The sequence below is a fragment of the Dermacentor albipictus genome, chromosome 2 (assembly GCF_038994185.2).
Source record: "Dermacentor albipictus isolate Rhodes 1998 colony chromosome 2, USDA_Dalb.pri_finalv2, whole genome shotgun sequence".
Classification (NCBI taxonomy): domain Eukaryota; kingdom Metazoa; phylum Arthropoda; class Arachnida; order Ixodida; family Ixodidae; genus Dermacentor; species Dermacentor albipictus.
The window spans coordinates 41,379,141-41,393,726 of record NC_091822.1 but is presented as its reverse complement, the minus strand read 5'-3'; the positions used below and the strand labels follow the sequence as shown (position 1 = coordinate 41,393,726).

General features: G+C 44.9%; 1 protein-coding gene across 2 annotated transcripts in view; it reads right to left on the bottom strand.

Moving 5' to 3' along the window:
* The window catches only part of Nab2 (Nuclear polyadenosine RNA-binding 2), a 133,696-nt gene that overhangs the window by 62,030 nt on the left and 57,080 nt on the right, over window positions 1-14,586 (bottom strand). Inside the window, exons 11-12 of one of the 2 annotated variants that reach the window (XM_065430210.2) lie at window positions 7,511-7,552; window positions 902-1,012 (exon numbers count right to left, since the gene is read on the bottom strand). In XM_065430210.2, coding sequence (XP_065286282.1) covers window positions 902-1,012; window positions 7,511-7,552 — 153 coding nt within the window. The remainder of the gene's footprint in view (window positions 1-901; window positions 1,013-7,510; window positions 7,553-14,586) is intronic. The other variant, XM_065430211.2, reaches the window with a different exon arrangement.

The window sequence follows — 14,586 nt, the reverse complement described above, 5'->3', positions numbered from 1 at the left end:
CCAGGCCACACAGCAAAGCCGCACTGCAGGAGACACGAGCTATGCGGGGAAAACAACATATCAGCGGACGCGTGAGAGTCGCGCATCCCCACAGTACTTGCACAGTGCGTATCTTGTTGAGCCAACAGAGCAGTGATGAGCTCCTTTCATTTCTGCAAGCAATTACACTTGAAGCAGTCCCGCTCCTACAGGCAGCATGGAACGGTGAATCGCCTGGGTTATCACTCACTAAAAGTGCACAGTTTGCTTACAACGTCGCTACGAACTCGTACTCGGCTTTGATACTGGTGCCCCCATTGGACGTTAAATAATTCTTAGCTTATGCCACCTCCACACCTTTATGCACTTCCAATGCTTATCTGTATAGGCATCACCACAATCGCACCAAAGCCAGAATCATTGGTAGGCCAGTCTATGCACTTTCCGAAAAGGAACATGTTTTACAGCACGGTGTGACGCATATTGTTTTGCCACTGGTAGAGTAAAGTCACTTCTTTCCAGCAAATCTGACATATCGGACTCCCGATCATTTGGACATTTAGGAAGTGCCCGTCGAGCCTGAGTTATCGGCTGGTCTCTGCAATTGAATCAGACTACTCAAGTCTGTTCACTATTTAATCCACAGCAATCTATGGTTGCTTGACTAGATATCAAAATCTACTGTCTTATTCGCACCGCACGTAGATCGTGTCGCTTTGTTTACATTGGGTTTTCACTGAAATTTTTGCAGTTCTTGTGCACACATCTGCACGACAGTTTGCTCGCACGAACGTGACCGACGCATTATGCTTACCTGTTCACAATGCCCAAACTTTACAAGGAGCCCTTTAAGTACAACACTGAAGTGAGTAAAAGATGCATCTGACACTGGCATGGCACAAATGCAGACGGGTGAACTCACCTGCGTCAGCTGCAGGTGCAGGCATCATGCTTTTCTCCCTGGCTCTAGTGTCTGGCCGGACTTCAGGAGCAATGGCACCAACAATCCGTGATGCTCTTGTCAGGCCAGGTGCTAGTCGCATAAACCAAATCAAAAGACCTCTCAGTTGTATTTCAGTTGAAAGTTGAGCAAGTCAAAAGCGCACAAGGCAATAGCACGGAGAAAATGGAATGAAGGAGGACGTGACAATTACGAAAAATGGTGAACTGGCTGAATAGGTGCTGCCTCCATAGCCCATGGCCTCACTCTCTCGCCTTCAAGATGGCTCCCTCTGAGTAATGAAAACCAATTGGACTTAACCTTTTAGGCGCATACTTTCAAAAAAGACTAACGATGAGACAAGCTCGTCCAATGATTTTCCGTAGAGGCGTGCAAAAACTTAATACAGAGCTAGCAGGGCCTTGTCAATCATCTTCGTCTTCTGAGGATTCGTAACTTCTGTCTGTGGCAAAACTACAAATCTTTCCAAGATTCAGATGTATGTCCTTATTATTTCTCTAGACACCAAACTCACGATTGCCAAATGATGGCTTATTGTTTGGTGCGTGCTAGTCTGAGTGAACTGCAATGATTGTACTTGATATGAACACCGTGAAAAAAGCTTCTAGCAGCGCATGCAATGCAAATTCTTTAAAGTCGATGCCTCATGCCCAAAGTACCGATTTATAAAAAAAAAGAGTGCTAACACTAAAAAACTAATTGCTTGTTTGTAAGAAAACATCAATAAGAAAAGAAGAAATTAAGTGAAATAGTGGATTTTATAATGAAAGTTACATCAAGAAAGAGTACACTGTAATCAAAAAGATGCAACACATCCTAACAACTACAACAGAGAAACAAAACATGCAAAAGTTCCAATAAACAAAGCCATAAAAGATTCATTTTGTGGCTGGTTCTTATCTCTCATGTCTGCCATCAAAGTAACATGCAGAAGCTTCTCCACTTCAGCTGAAAGCATGATTGCCAGTCAATTACATTTACTGATTGACTAACTGATTTACAGGGTCCTACCCCCCCCAAAAAAAAACCTGGTCTTTGGAATCAATTCTTTAGGTGTGTCCAGGAGTAACAGAAAGCCGTTTCATGGTGACTGTGGCACCCAACAGTTCGTTGCACTGAATAGTAACACTAAATCAGTTTACATTGATAAGGTTTTTTTTTAAAGCATTATTATCTTTAATTTTGCAGTAAAAGGCTCATTATTAGGAGTAAAATTATATTTTTTTGAATTTCATCATGAAGCCCCAGTGCTGGTACTCAAGTGTAACATCATGGATTTCTAAGTACATATTCACGTTCTTGAAACATGCCAAGCTTGGTCTCTGCCTACTTTAGAATGCAATGTACCCCATCTTTACGATAAGAAATTAAGTGAGTCTTAGCTGTGGTTTTACAGAGAGCTGACATGGGAATTCCAAGGCACAACTCTGCCCACATTTTTTAGACTTTTCTTTCTTACTGCACCTTCCTTTAGGGTAGAAGTGTCTTTTTTTGTGTGTGGTAGTGGGGAAATTTACTAATACAATTTAAATAATTTTTGCTTTTACTGTGTATTTAAGGCTTATGTATTATCTCTTACATTCAGGCTGCCTGGAACACTATGACATGTGTCAATGATTTCCCATTATCTCTCATAGCCTTAGTGGCTATTGTATCGTTTTCGAAGGCAAGGTCTTCTTAGTTGGCTTCAGATGAATTTGGCATATCTGGGATCTGGCTATCTTGTAACCACTTCCATAGAAAAATTAACGGTTAGATTACTTTTAGGTGTCGTGTGAACATAAAAATGGCATCAAGTGATTCCTCTCCCTGTTGAGAAAATGTAGCAATAAGCAATAGCCAGCAACTAAGAATATCGAAGACATTGAGGCCCATTTCAGACCACCGATGCTTGAAAAAGGACATCAAATTTACGACTACAACCATGTTTATCGTGTCAAAGAACAGCACAGACATCGCAGCGAAGTGCTTGAATGAAATTATGGAGTTTAAGGTGCCAGAACCACAATCTGATTATGAGGCACGCCGTAGTGGGGGACTCCGGAATAATCTGAACCACCTGTGGTTCTTTAAAGTGGACCTAAATCTAAGTACACAGGTGTTTTCACATTTCACCACCTAAGATGTGGCCGCCATGGCCGGGATTTGATCCCGCGACCACGGGCTTAGCAGCCCAATACCATAGCCACTAAGCAACCAGTGCAGGTCGCAAAATGTTTGTCACAACAAAGCAAGCATGCTTACGACGTCGAACTCAAAGTAAGTTAACAAATCGTCGTTTTATGCCACTTAAGTGAGCAAATGTGGCCACGGACGTTTTTTAACTGTCATTTCTAGCTTCATTACTTGGAGTGCCTTGCACCTCACAATTGTAGAGGTTTTGGCGAATTGGCAGGTAAGTGCTTTTTTCTCTGTTGACAAAGTGCCTCTAGCATATTCTGGTATTGTCGTTCGGACTCGAATGTGAGACATCATCAATGCTGACACAAATAGAGAGCAATCAGCTGAGGCTAAACAACGTGATGACTGAACAAATGTGCACTAGTGTTGCCGATAAAAATGATAATTTGGGAATACTCTATGTGTGCTGCGGTGTACTCCAACCTTAGTTTTGTTGTTCTATGCGTGCAAAAACATCAGTATGAATGAGCCCGGTTGCAGCAGTCACGACTTGAACTTGGCACAGGAAAAAGCTGCACGTTGGCTTATTAGTACACAGCAAAAAGCAGTGTGTATAAAGCTCCAACACTGAGAGCTTACGAAGCTAGATTAGATTTGACACATAACCAGTGCACTTTTGTTTCGGAGCTAGACAAGCTAAACAACTATCTAAACCAATTTGCAACAGCGGTAATCAGTTCATGCGTTTTTATGCAGTTATCACTTTATTGTGCGTTTTTACGGATGCCGCTGCTGGCGTTCTTTCTTTTGCTTCTTTTGAATTTACGTCTCAGTTTGTTTAACGGAAATTCCCAAGAGTGACACGAACCACGACGATCCACTTCAGCCGCCAGTTGCTTCCCACAATTTTGAAGGGAAGCGATACAATATGACGCCGACATCCCCTTCAGGGTTGTGACAATCTTTAACACAGCAGTATCTGCGCTTGTTCTTTTTCTTCGCACTTCTCATGGAGGAGCTGCCAAGAGGCCGCAGTGCTGCATCTATAGAAAAATTGGAAAAGCAGGCTTTCAGGTATGCCTGAGCACACCACGGACAAAGGAGAAATGCAGTGAGGGCCTACTTGCGGGTGCTCACCACCACTGCTAGGTGATGCGACATGTACAGGCAAACTTCATTGCAGGGTGCCTATGGGGCACCTGGTGGTGCCACGGAACTGTCCGCATTATCGGGCATTTCCCTAAAATCGGGTGTCCGGAAAATCGGTCATTGACTGTAAACTGGTAACTCCTCCCGCTGACGACACGGTGTCAAAGACAATTAGTTACGATTACTCTCCTTTACTCGCGCCAACAGTAGGGCAACTTTTGTTCCCTTTCAATAAAATGAGAGCCGAGTTCTCCTGATTGAAGCACAAATTCCTTGAGTTTTGGCCGAGTTTTTCCGGGCTATTCAAAATCCCTGAGAATTCCCAGTTTTTCCGGTTGGTAGACACCGTGGTGCAGCACACACTGCTGGCTTGCACGTGCTTGCCAAACGAAGAAAGGAGGACTGAAAGTGGCAGCAAATTGCAATAATGCCACAAGTCATTGACGAATGTAATGCCGGAATGCTCGGAGTCGATAAACCTAACTAACTGACTGGCTCATACAATGTTTAGAGGAAAGGTGTTCACTGGTGGAAGGCATTATTCTTCCATTGTATCGACATTGCAGCTGCGAACAGCTATAGTGTTTTCCAAGCACATCACACGCAGCATTCACAAGCAGCCAAGCTTTCTAGGCCTTCTGAATTTGACTGGCTGGCCTTCAACATAGAGCTCGTTGGACAGTTCCCAGAATTAGAGGACGCAGGGCCAGTTCCTGTCCCTCCCTCACCTGCTCCAGCACCCACAGCTGTACAGCACATGCCTGAGAGAAAGAACATCTGCCGAAACTAGAAGTGCTGCCAGGGAAAGAAAGTTGAACACACCATGAATGTGTATGCAACATGCATTTGTGATTAGCAACGAAAAACTGCTTCGGTGACTGGCACACGGACCTGGCTGAATGAAACATTTGTGGCCCCAAAAGTTTTTGAGCTATATTCTGCTATGAAGTCTTAAGTATTTTGTATCTATCATAAGCTTTATAGAATTTTTTCTCTGACGATATAAGCCCATCATTAGGGAATGTTTGTCATGAATTTGTTTAATTATTTGTGTTTGTTAATATTTATTATGTATTTGGCAAGTCCTGTTTCTTTAACAAAATCTACCTTCGAAATGTGCATTTAGTACTTTCATACTGGTATCTAATATTATGCGGCAAGTATTATTTTCTTGAAAAAAAATTTGTAAGTAGGATCAACCAAAAGCTTGGACTATTTCACTATGTGTCATATAATGTTTCTTCTCAAAGAGTACTTGATCTATGGCTATAATTCTTTAAAGAAATGTTCCTAAGCAATCATTCTACAATTTGTATATTTTGGGATTCCTCAAACTCTTTTTCTTTTTTGCCGGAGCTGTTACTTCCTATTCAAAATTTTTTTAAATTTTGCTTTTCTTTTGTTTAAGGATGTTTTCATGCAAACAAAAATTCTGTGCCCTTCTTAAAAAAAGTAAAACTTGTTTGAAAGTGCATTTAATTACCTTCACTTTTACATACTGCATGACACTGTAAACCTAGTAGCTGTTGCATAAAAAAAACAATTTCCCTGTGGCAAAGAAAGAGGAGTATCAACTATTTCTTCAGAACTATGGAAAAACGCTCATATATAACATGTTATGACCGCATGTCAGAATAAATGACCAAAATTTTGCTTTGTAGATGGCATTTTACTGCAGGCAGAGCTTGACATTTGCACTGTAAGTTCCCCTTAAACAAACGGTCATGAGACAGGGTGAAAAGGTTGTCTGTGCAAGTTCGTATCTGCCGCCATTAGCGTGCAGCATATTCCATCTGCGCAATGATTGCGAAATGTACAGAGACAACTGTAAGTTAGCCCAGCGCGCCACAAGATGGTGCCAGCTGCTTCGCTTCTGTGTCGCACCACGATCGTGCTCCGTATGTGTCCAGAGAAGAGCGAGAGAGACAGAGAGAAGTAACATGGCGTAGTGGCACCCACTCTTTCTCGAATCTCTCTCTCAGCGAGTGTAGAAATGCGCTACAGAAGCAGTCCCAAAGCAGTGAACAGCCCAATTTGTAGACAACGGCGCCGACAAAGAGCGAAAACTGCGTCAATTGACATGAAGCTGCAAATTTTGCAAAACTTCAAGAAGCGTAAGCTCACACAGCCAACTATATTGTCAATTCTGAACCAGGAGTGCCCAATCATGAATGCTGGAACCAATGGCCATGCCGTTCAACAATAAAAGGCTTGGGGACCCTTTTCCACCATAAACAACTGTTTCAAAGAGGCGAGCTTTGTGCCAGGGTGAAACTCCTGTGACAGTGAAACCAACGCAGTGGAAGTCACTGACATTACCGAGCTCCAGGAGCATGTCACTGTTGACAATGAAACAGGTGGTGTTTAGATGGAGGAGTTTTTGAGTGCAAATAGTGCTGTCTCGTTCTTTGATCTTCAACGAGACAGCCGTTTTATTGCGAGAGCTGCGGTAGTGACAACAAGATTAATGGCTCGTCTTTGATCCCGACGAAGATGTCCACGCAAAGTGCACTTCTATTGCCGATCAATTCACTCCTTCATTGTGTGCACGCTAAAACACTGCTGCCATTGTTTGCACAGAAGCTGGACGCGATGCACACCATGGTTGTAAGCCTGAAACTGTTGCAAAAGCAAGTGCAGATTTCTATTTCAGCGTGCCCAATGCTTCACACGCCGTTCAGAGGTATAAATAAAAATTTTATTTTTCACGGCCTGCTTCCTAGTGTAAATTTTTAAAAGTGCAAGTGGACAATTAGGGTTCTGTGCTACAAAGGTATGTATGCAGCTTTTTTTTTTTCTTATGGCAGTCCAAATATAGCAATGATAGGTTATAATGATTGGATTTCTCACTCTTTTTGATATCGTATTAAGTGGACTGCACTGTAAAACCGGTATTTCGGACATGGGAAGGTAAACAGGAATAACAGAAGATTGTTTTATATCTGGGCTTGCACTATAAGCGGTTATGTTATCACTGGTCTGTACTGTAAAGAAAATTTAATGATCAAATCATTTGAATCAACATGTGCTACCTACAACCTTGTCTTCTATATCGTCGACACTTGGATGACCCTTCTTTTTATTCACAAATGGAAGTGCTGTGAAAAGTTATTCGTCTGATGCCCCCACCCCCAATAAACTTGAGTTCTGTACCACTTTGCTGCTTTCATTTTCTTCTGTCATGCTGTTTTATAATCACCTCAAGCCAACGGTGACTACTGAAGGAGGCCAATGGCCAACAGTTCTTGCAAACGAAAAATTCTGATCCATGTATATTAAAATTGAGTGCGTACAACTTACCCTGCTCCGAGGTGTAAGATGCCATGGGCTCCTCTGTAGATGCTGCAGCAAATTAAAACTGGAGTTTACAACTCCGACAAAGATGTCACACTTTTCTAATCTGTATCTGCTACAGTGCCTAAAGCAGATTACCTAGTAAACCACTTATGCAACTCATTACTACTGTTCACAGGAGTTCTGTAAAAGCCTCATTAACAAATCTGTGGCATCAGCATCATCATCATCAGCAGCAGCAGCAGCAGCAGCCTGGCTACACCCACTGCAGGGCAAATGCCTCTCCCATACTTCTCCAACTACCTAAGTCAGGTACTAATTGAGGCCATGTTGTCCCTGCAAACTTCTTAATCTCATCTGCCCACCTAACTTTCTGCTGCCCCCTGCTACACTTCCATTCTCTTGGGATCCAGTCCATAACCCTTAATGACCACCAGTTATCTTCCCTCCTCATTACATGCCCTGCCCATGCCCATTTCTTTTCCTTGGTTTCAACTAAGAAGTCATTAACTCGCACTTGTTCCCTCACCCAATCTGCTCTCTTCTTATTCCTTAATGTTACAACCACCATTCTTCTTTCCATAGCTCGTTGCGTTGTCCTCAGTTTAAATAGAACCCTTTTCGTAAGCCTCCAGGTTTCTGCCCCGTAGGTGAGTACTGGTAAGACATAGCTGTTATACACTTTTCTCTTCAAGGCTAATGGTAACCTGCTGTTCATGATCTGAGAACGCCTGCCAAACGCACCCCAGCCCATTCTTATTCTTCTGATTATTTCATTGGCTTCCACCACATTACCAAGGGGCTTTTGTTGTCTATGTGATCAGTCGGCCTTGAGAGACGGATAAGTGTGACGTAGAAATGAGAGGAAGGAATAGCTGTGCAATGCAGTTCCTTTCAATCAGCTTATAGTATTTACCCGATTGTAAGTCGACCTATTTTTAAAAATTTGAAAGTCCGAAGTGGGGGGGGGGGGGGGGGGGCCGACTTAAAATCGAAACTAAAGATGGCCCCACAAAAAAAGTGAGACCAACGAGATATCGGGGGAGCTACAATGTAGTTACAATTTTATGTTTGCTCTACTGCCCCACCTGTAGCTTTCCGCTATCCCGCGTGTTTGTTAGCTTTTTGGAAGGGTTTTTCAACCTTTTTGAGAGTTTTACAGCGCACACAGCACTTATGGAGTCGGGGGAGGGTGTCGATAGTTCATGGAAGTGCCACTGTTCCATTTGCGGCGGCACCCTCAGAACAGTGGTGCTTGGCGGGAACATTGATAGTTCATGGAAGAGCAAATACCACTCACGTGTTTCGCTTTCCCTGTAGCTCTTTAGTTTCGTGCGTTCGATTTGACTGCCGGCCACATGCTACTTCCATGCTTCCTCAGTCATCATGAGTGCTCCGAGTACACTAAAGATTCAGCGCTTATTCACAGCAGTGTTCCAGAGGGCTGCCATCAATTACACTGAAGAATCAAATAACTGCACAGCGGGCCACAAGTTTGATGTTTCTTAATGGGTGGTGCGAGAGTGGAGACTGCAGCAAAGCAAAATTTTCGCCTGTGACGGCAAGCGAAGAGGTTTCCGCAGGCCGAAGTTGGGACGTTTTCCGGAGCTGGAGGCCAAGCTTGCGGCGTACGTCACTGAAATGCGTGACGTACGACATGGTCATGAGACAAGCCTGGATCTTTGCTTGTTAAGGACCTGCACCATGAGTATGAGTGGCTGGCGGCACAAGACCGGGAACTTACGCCAGCCGGACATGTCAAAACAGCCTCCCTGATGGCTGTGTGTGGCGGGGGTGCTTTCGACGTGGACTTGTGTATCTATGCAAATGCACTTATGTATGCAAATGTGGAATTTCGCTGGATGACGACATGCTGTGGGACCATAGTAGCAATGACGATAGCAGCACTAGTGAGAACGATGGCACAAGTGAAGAGTCCAGTGACCATGCCAACTACTAATAAATTTTCATTATGGATTTCGCCCGCAGGTATGCCCTTCTTTTCTTTTTTTTCCCTGTCACACGCGATTTGGCGGGTCGACTTACATTTGAGTCAACTTGCAATTGTGTAAATATGGTATATGAGGGCGCAGCTTCATGATGTGGGTGGGAGAACAGTCAAGTGGTATTTTTCGTATTTCGTGGGTTTTTTTACCAGTCAAAAAAATATTACTACGCAATTAGAACGTTGCTGAAAATCCCACAGTTAGGTGTCATTGGGGGGTGCCTACAAATTCCTCGTTGACATTTTGATAATTAGGTCAGTATTTCTTGAGTTAGATAATTATTTACAATTACCTTATTAAATCTCAGTAGCAAAAAAATTACTCGTGGCAACTCCACAGTAGTGGAAACTATGTGCACTAAGTTTCCTTCGTGTAACGCAATTGCTCTTTTTTTAAACATGTTGGTGCATGATATCTGGGGCACCCTGTATATTTCACTCAGTAACCGAAATGAGGCCAAGCCAGACTCACTCAAAATCAGAATCAATAGCAGTCATGGGCAACTGCGCTTATACTCGGACACACACATGCACACAAAAAGAGGCTGCACACCAGACAGGTGAAGCAGTGATAGTGATAGCGAAGTATAAGACAATTACACAAAGGAAGGTTACACCACTACGAGACACCTGAGGGGACACAGGCTGTTAAACTGAACTGTCTCCTACTATGAGGACTTGGAAGTTAAACTTCAATATAACAAAGTCGGTAAAATCGGCAAATTTGCTTTGTTAAATCAAAATTTCATACTATTGAAATTCAACCTTTTATGCAAATAAGTACACTCACTGATCATTTTTCTAACACGGAAAGAGACCGCAGAATTTTCAAAATTATCGGGCAGTTGAAAAAAGCAAATGTGAATGAGAAAACAATTCATTTTGCTAAATTTGGAAGTCGACCACGAATGATAGTTTCATGCCACGTACATCGACATCTTCTCGGCGGTACGAATTAAGCGAAGCCAGCCACACTTTCACGTGCACTCTGCCCCCGCGGCTGATAGCGTCGCCTGCACTGGGACGACGCTATTATGAAAAGTGCTGGCAGTGGGGAGCGAATGCTTTGTCTGCCTCTCGCTCTAACGGGTCACTGAAACTCAAGATCACGCAACCTCCAATACTAATCGCACGGTAAGATAGCTTACATGGTGCCACGCTGTCTCGGCACGCCCACTCTTTGCACATGCGGCAGATTACCTCTAAAGCAGGGTGCTCGGCTGCGTTTGCGCTTAGCCGTGCTTACAGCCATGCGCAGCCAAGGCTGAGACGCACGCCAGAAATAACGAAGCAAGCCAACTTACAACCCCCACCCCACCCCTCGCCTCATGCACGCTTGATCGTGTTATCATGAACTCGCTCCCCTCTTTGCCTTTGCTCGCGTGGGAAGGCACCACTCGTGAAGCCACCATCTTTCTTGTCTCTACCTCGCATACTTTCACTCACACCTAAATCATACGAAGTGTGGGGCACGATAGGACTTCATCGCACTTGGACTTTACAAGGAACATGGTGCAGCTCCACTTCAGCGGTCACTCTTGTGATGCGGCACACGATTTGAAAGGTGCATTCGCAAGCAGCCACTTCTAATTCAATCATATGACCATCTGCACCCGCGGAAATATCCATTTAGTGTCTCTGCATTTTTATGCTTGTCAACACCTTATTAACGGCGCTGAGCAGCGAAACAAACGAGATACGCGCATGTGTACACATGCCCTTACTTTCGCTATTTCGCCGCTCCGTGCCGAGATGATAAGGTGCTGACAAACACGCGGGTCGATGGTCGCGCGATACTGTTAAAAATTCGTCGGGTGTACAGCACACAGAAGGGCACGAAGTGCGCAAGCGCTACTCCGAATCAGAGCAACGCCTTTGATCAGAGTCGGATGACGAGTGCTTCTCGCTGCCCAGTCCATAGGCGCGTGCGATCTCTACCGCTTTCAAACGGATGCATTTGGCAGTCACAGGCAGCGATCTTACACGCAGCTCGCGGACGGACTCCGCAACCTTGCCTTCCAGTTCTGCAGTCCGCTGCGATCCGGCACGAAATGACGTTTTCTTTTGGTTGCTGCCAGTTGTAATACGTTGCTTTTGTCTCCGCCACTACCGAATGCTCTTTTCGGATACTTCCACGTTCGCGCTGTGCCGCCAGGTTGCCGTGGGCTTCCGCGTACTCAATCACCTTTTTCTTGAAGGCGACGGTGAATTGACGTCGGCTTCCGTTCCCGCTTATTTTGAAACAAAATGAAAGTGCAGCCTTTAATTAATATAACTTTGCGACAATGAAAACGCAAAATGCCGGCGCCACAGCATCGCCACGCCGCCATAGACGCCGCGCTGCTGCTGATGGCGATGGCGGCTGTTTACTTCATCCGCCCATTGTTGCAAAACTTCCGTAGTTTTTCCGCCAATGTCCGGTATATAAGTCGAGGGTCGACTTTTCGCGATGGTTTTTTGAAAAAAAGTTCGACCTATATTCCGGTTTTTACGGTAGTTGCGAGGAAGGGTGGAGAGGAAGCAGCAGAGTTGCCAAGGCCAGGATCGGGCATGCTTTTTCCTTCGATTGCTTGCTGACAGATCGGCACTGTGTTTACTCTCAACGAGAGTTATATTTTATCAAGATGGCGAAGTAGTTGCCACCACTGATCATAATCATGTTGGTGTGCTCCCTTCTTGCAGTGTTGTCACATTCAAAAGACGAAGGAGAATGAGGAGCTGGGCGTGACCTTTGCGTCTTTGTGTTCAGGGTCTGTATCGTCACACGTAATTGGATATGGCGCAATCTCCAACAACAATTTCCATTAGGACGTTTCGATTTAGATGCGTCATTGTAAAAGAAACAAAGCCAACCAAAACAAGCACGAGCAAGAGCTGACACAAGCAGATGATTGTGCAAAACAAGGGTCTGTCTGGCTGAACCAGACTTTAGTACGAATACAGCGGTCGGGTGGGTCCGCATGATACCAGTTTCCTGCAAGTAGGCCACTGTAGGGGCCACTCTTATTAGTCTCTTTCGCTCATGGCTCGTTTGCCGCTGTGGCGAGCTACAAAAAAATCGGCCCGGAACCAACCCTTCCCGTAGCACTCGATTCGCCGCTAGTGTGGCTGGGGCATTACGCCACTATGCAGAAACGGCGACCTTGCCATTTGAGAGAGGGTGAAATTTCTGCCAAGTTTTCTTTTTGGTTTTACGTGCCATTGAGCGGTTTCTCCTAAGCCTTTCCTTTATGGTGCGGTCATAGCAATGCTGGTCGGAGGCACTGCCATGTGATTTCAGCGGCATGGGCACGTCCTTCAAAAATGACGCGATAGCGTCGGTTCCTCCTCACCTACACCATTTTGAACCGGCGCTAAATACACACAAAGAAGGCAGCTTCCAAACAAGCTCAAAATGGCGCCCGCCGGCCACCGCGTTCGCAAATGACGACGGCACGAAGTTAGAAGATTTTTGGCAATTTTTTTTATAATTCCACGGCCACCCTGGTCCGTATAAGTGTGCTTTTTTTTATTATTGTACGATTAAATTTACGTTCTAGATTTCGTGGAGGGATTCTTGAATGTATAGACGTAGCGAAAATGCACTTTTCGGAAAATAAACTTTTTGCAATTTTTTGTCATTTCAAAACCCGCGTCTTCCTTTAATTCGAACTCGGTTAATTCAAAATTCCGCATAATTCAAAAGTTTTCTGCAGTCCCACATTTTCCAATGTAAATCTGACCGAATAATTTAAAGCGGCGGCCTAGGCCGACCCAGCTAATTCGAAGATTCGGGGTGCTATGCAGCAATTCTCATTCCCCATTTCACCGCAAACCCGACGAAATTACGGCCATTCGGAGCCACGAGGTGACGCCACATAGCAATCGCGATCATTTATAGACGGAGCGCTCAACCCATAGTACTGCTAGCACAAAAATCAGTACCCGGTACGCCCCACACACCGCCAAAATGTGCCTCTGCAGAGAAGACATGCTTCACTGCAACGCAGCGGGCATACCAGTTTTTATCACGTGCTCTCGTCCCCCACTCCACACGCTCCTCGCAGTCGCAGCAGTCGCAGTGTCAGCGTGTGTTCCGTGCCACGGCCTCTGGCTACCATTCGCCCATTCTCTCTCTGCGCCTGCGGCGATGTGTGTGCACGCAATGCTTGTCCGCGCTGTTTTCTTGTGTGCGGTGTTAAGAGGTGTTGCAGCTAGCGTGGTACTTTTTTTTTTTCTGAACTGTGCACAAGTTCCAGTGAGCGAAGACGCCAAAGTATAAGACTTTAATGCTGCAGCAGAAGTTCTGCTTCATCCAAGAAGCAGGTAAGAACACGTGTTCCAAGACCGAATTGGCTGAAAGGCACAGCGTGCCCCTCTCGACGTTGCCCACTATATTGACGAACAAGTCGAAGGTACTAGAAGCCTGCAGCAAGACATATTCCTCGAAGCGGTCGTGAGTACAGGCTCCCATGTACCAAGATGTGGAATCAGCTTTACTTTGCTGGCTGCAGAAAGCAAACGCAGCCAACCTTCCTGTAAATGGAATGATACTGCGGGAAAAGGCTGATGACTTGGCTCTACAACTTGGGCACGAAGAGTTCAAGTGAAGCAATGGATGATTCAGCCGTTTTTAAGAGCGCAATAGTTTGACTTTCGTAGCCATCTGTGGCGAGAGCGGCAGTGCAAACAAGAGCGTGGTCGACGACTGGAAGAAACACACGTTGGCTCCATTGCTAAGCGAGTACGGTCCAGACGATGTGTACAACCTTGACGAGGCAGCCTTTTTGTACAATATGCTGCCCACAAAAACGTTCGCAGCGAAGGACATTGCGGTCAAGAGTCGAAAGCAGGGCAAGGAAAGAATTACCGTTCTGTTCGGCGCAAACATGTGCGGTAAACACAAGCTGCCGCTACTCGTACAGTGTAGACCGCTTATAATGTAAGTCGCGGGAGTTGTAAAAATCTGCACTATAAGCAGTACTGCGTTAAAACCAAAGCACGCTTTTTTTGGCTTTTGCCTATGCCAAATGGACCACCCACATTTCAAACACAATTTATTACACATTTCCTTCACACACACATGCAACACAATCGC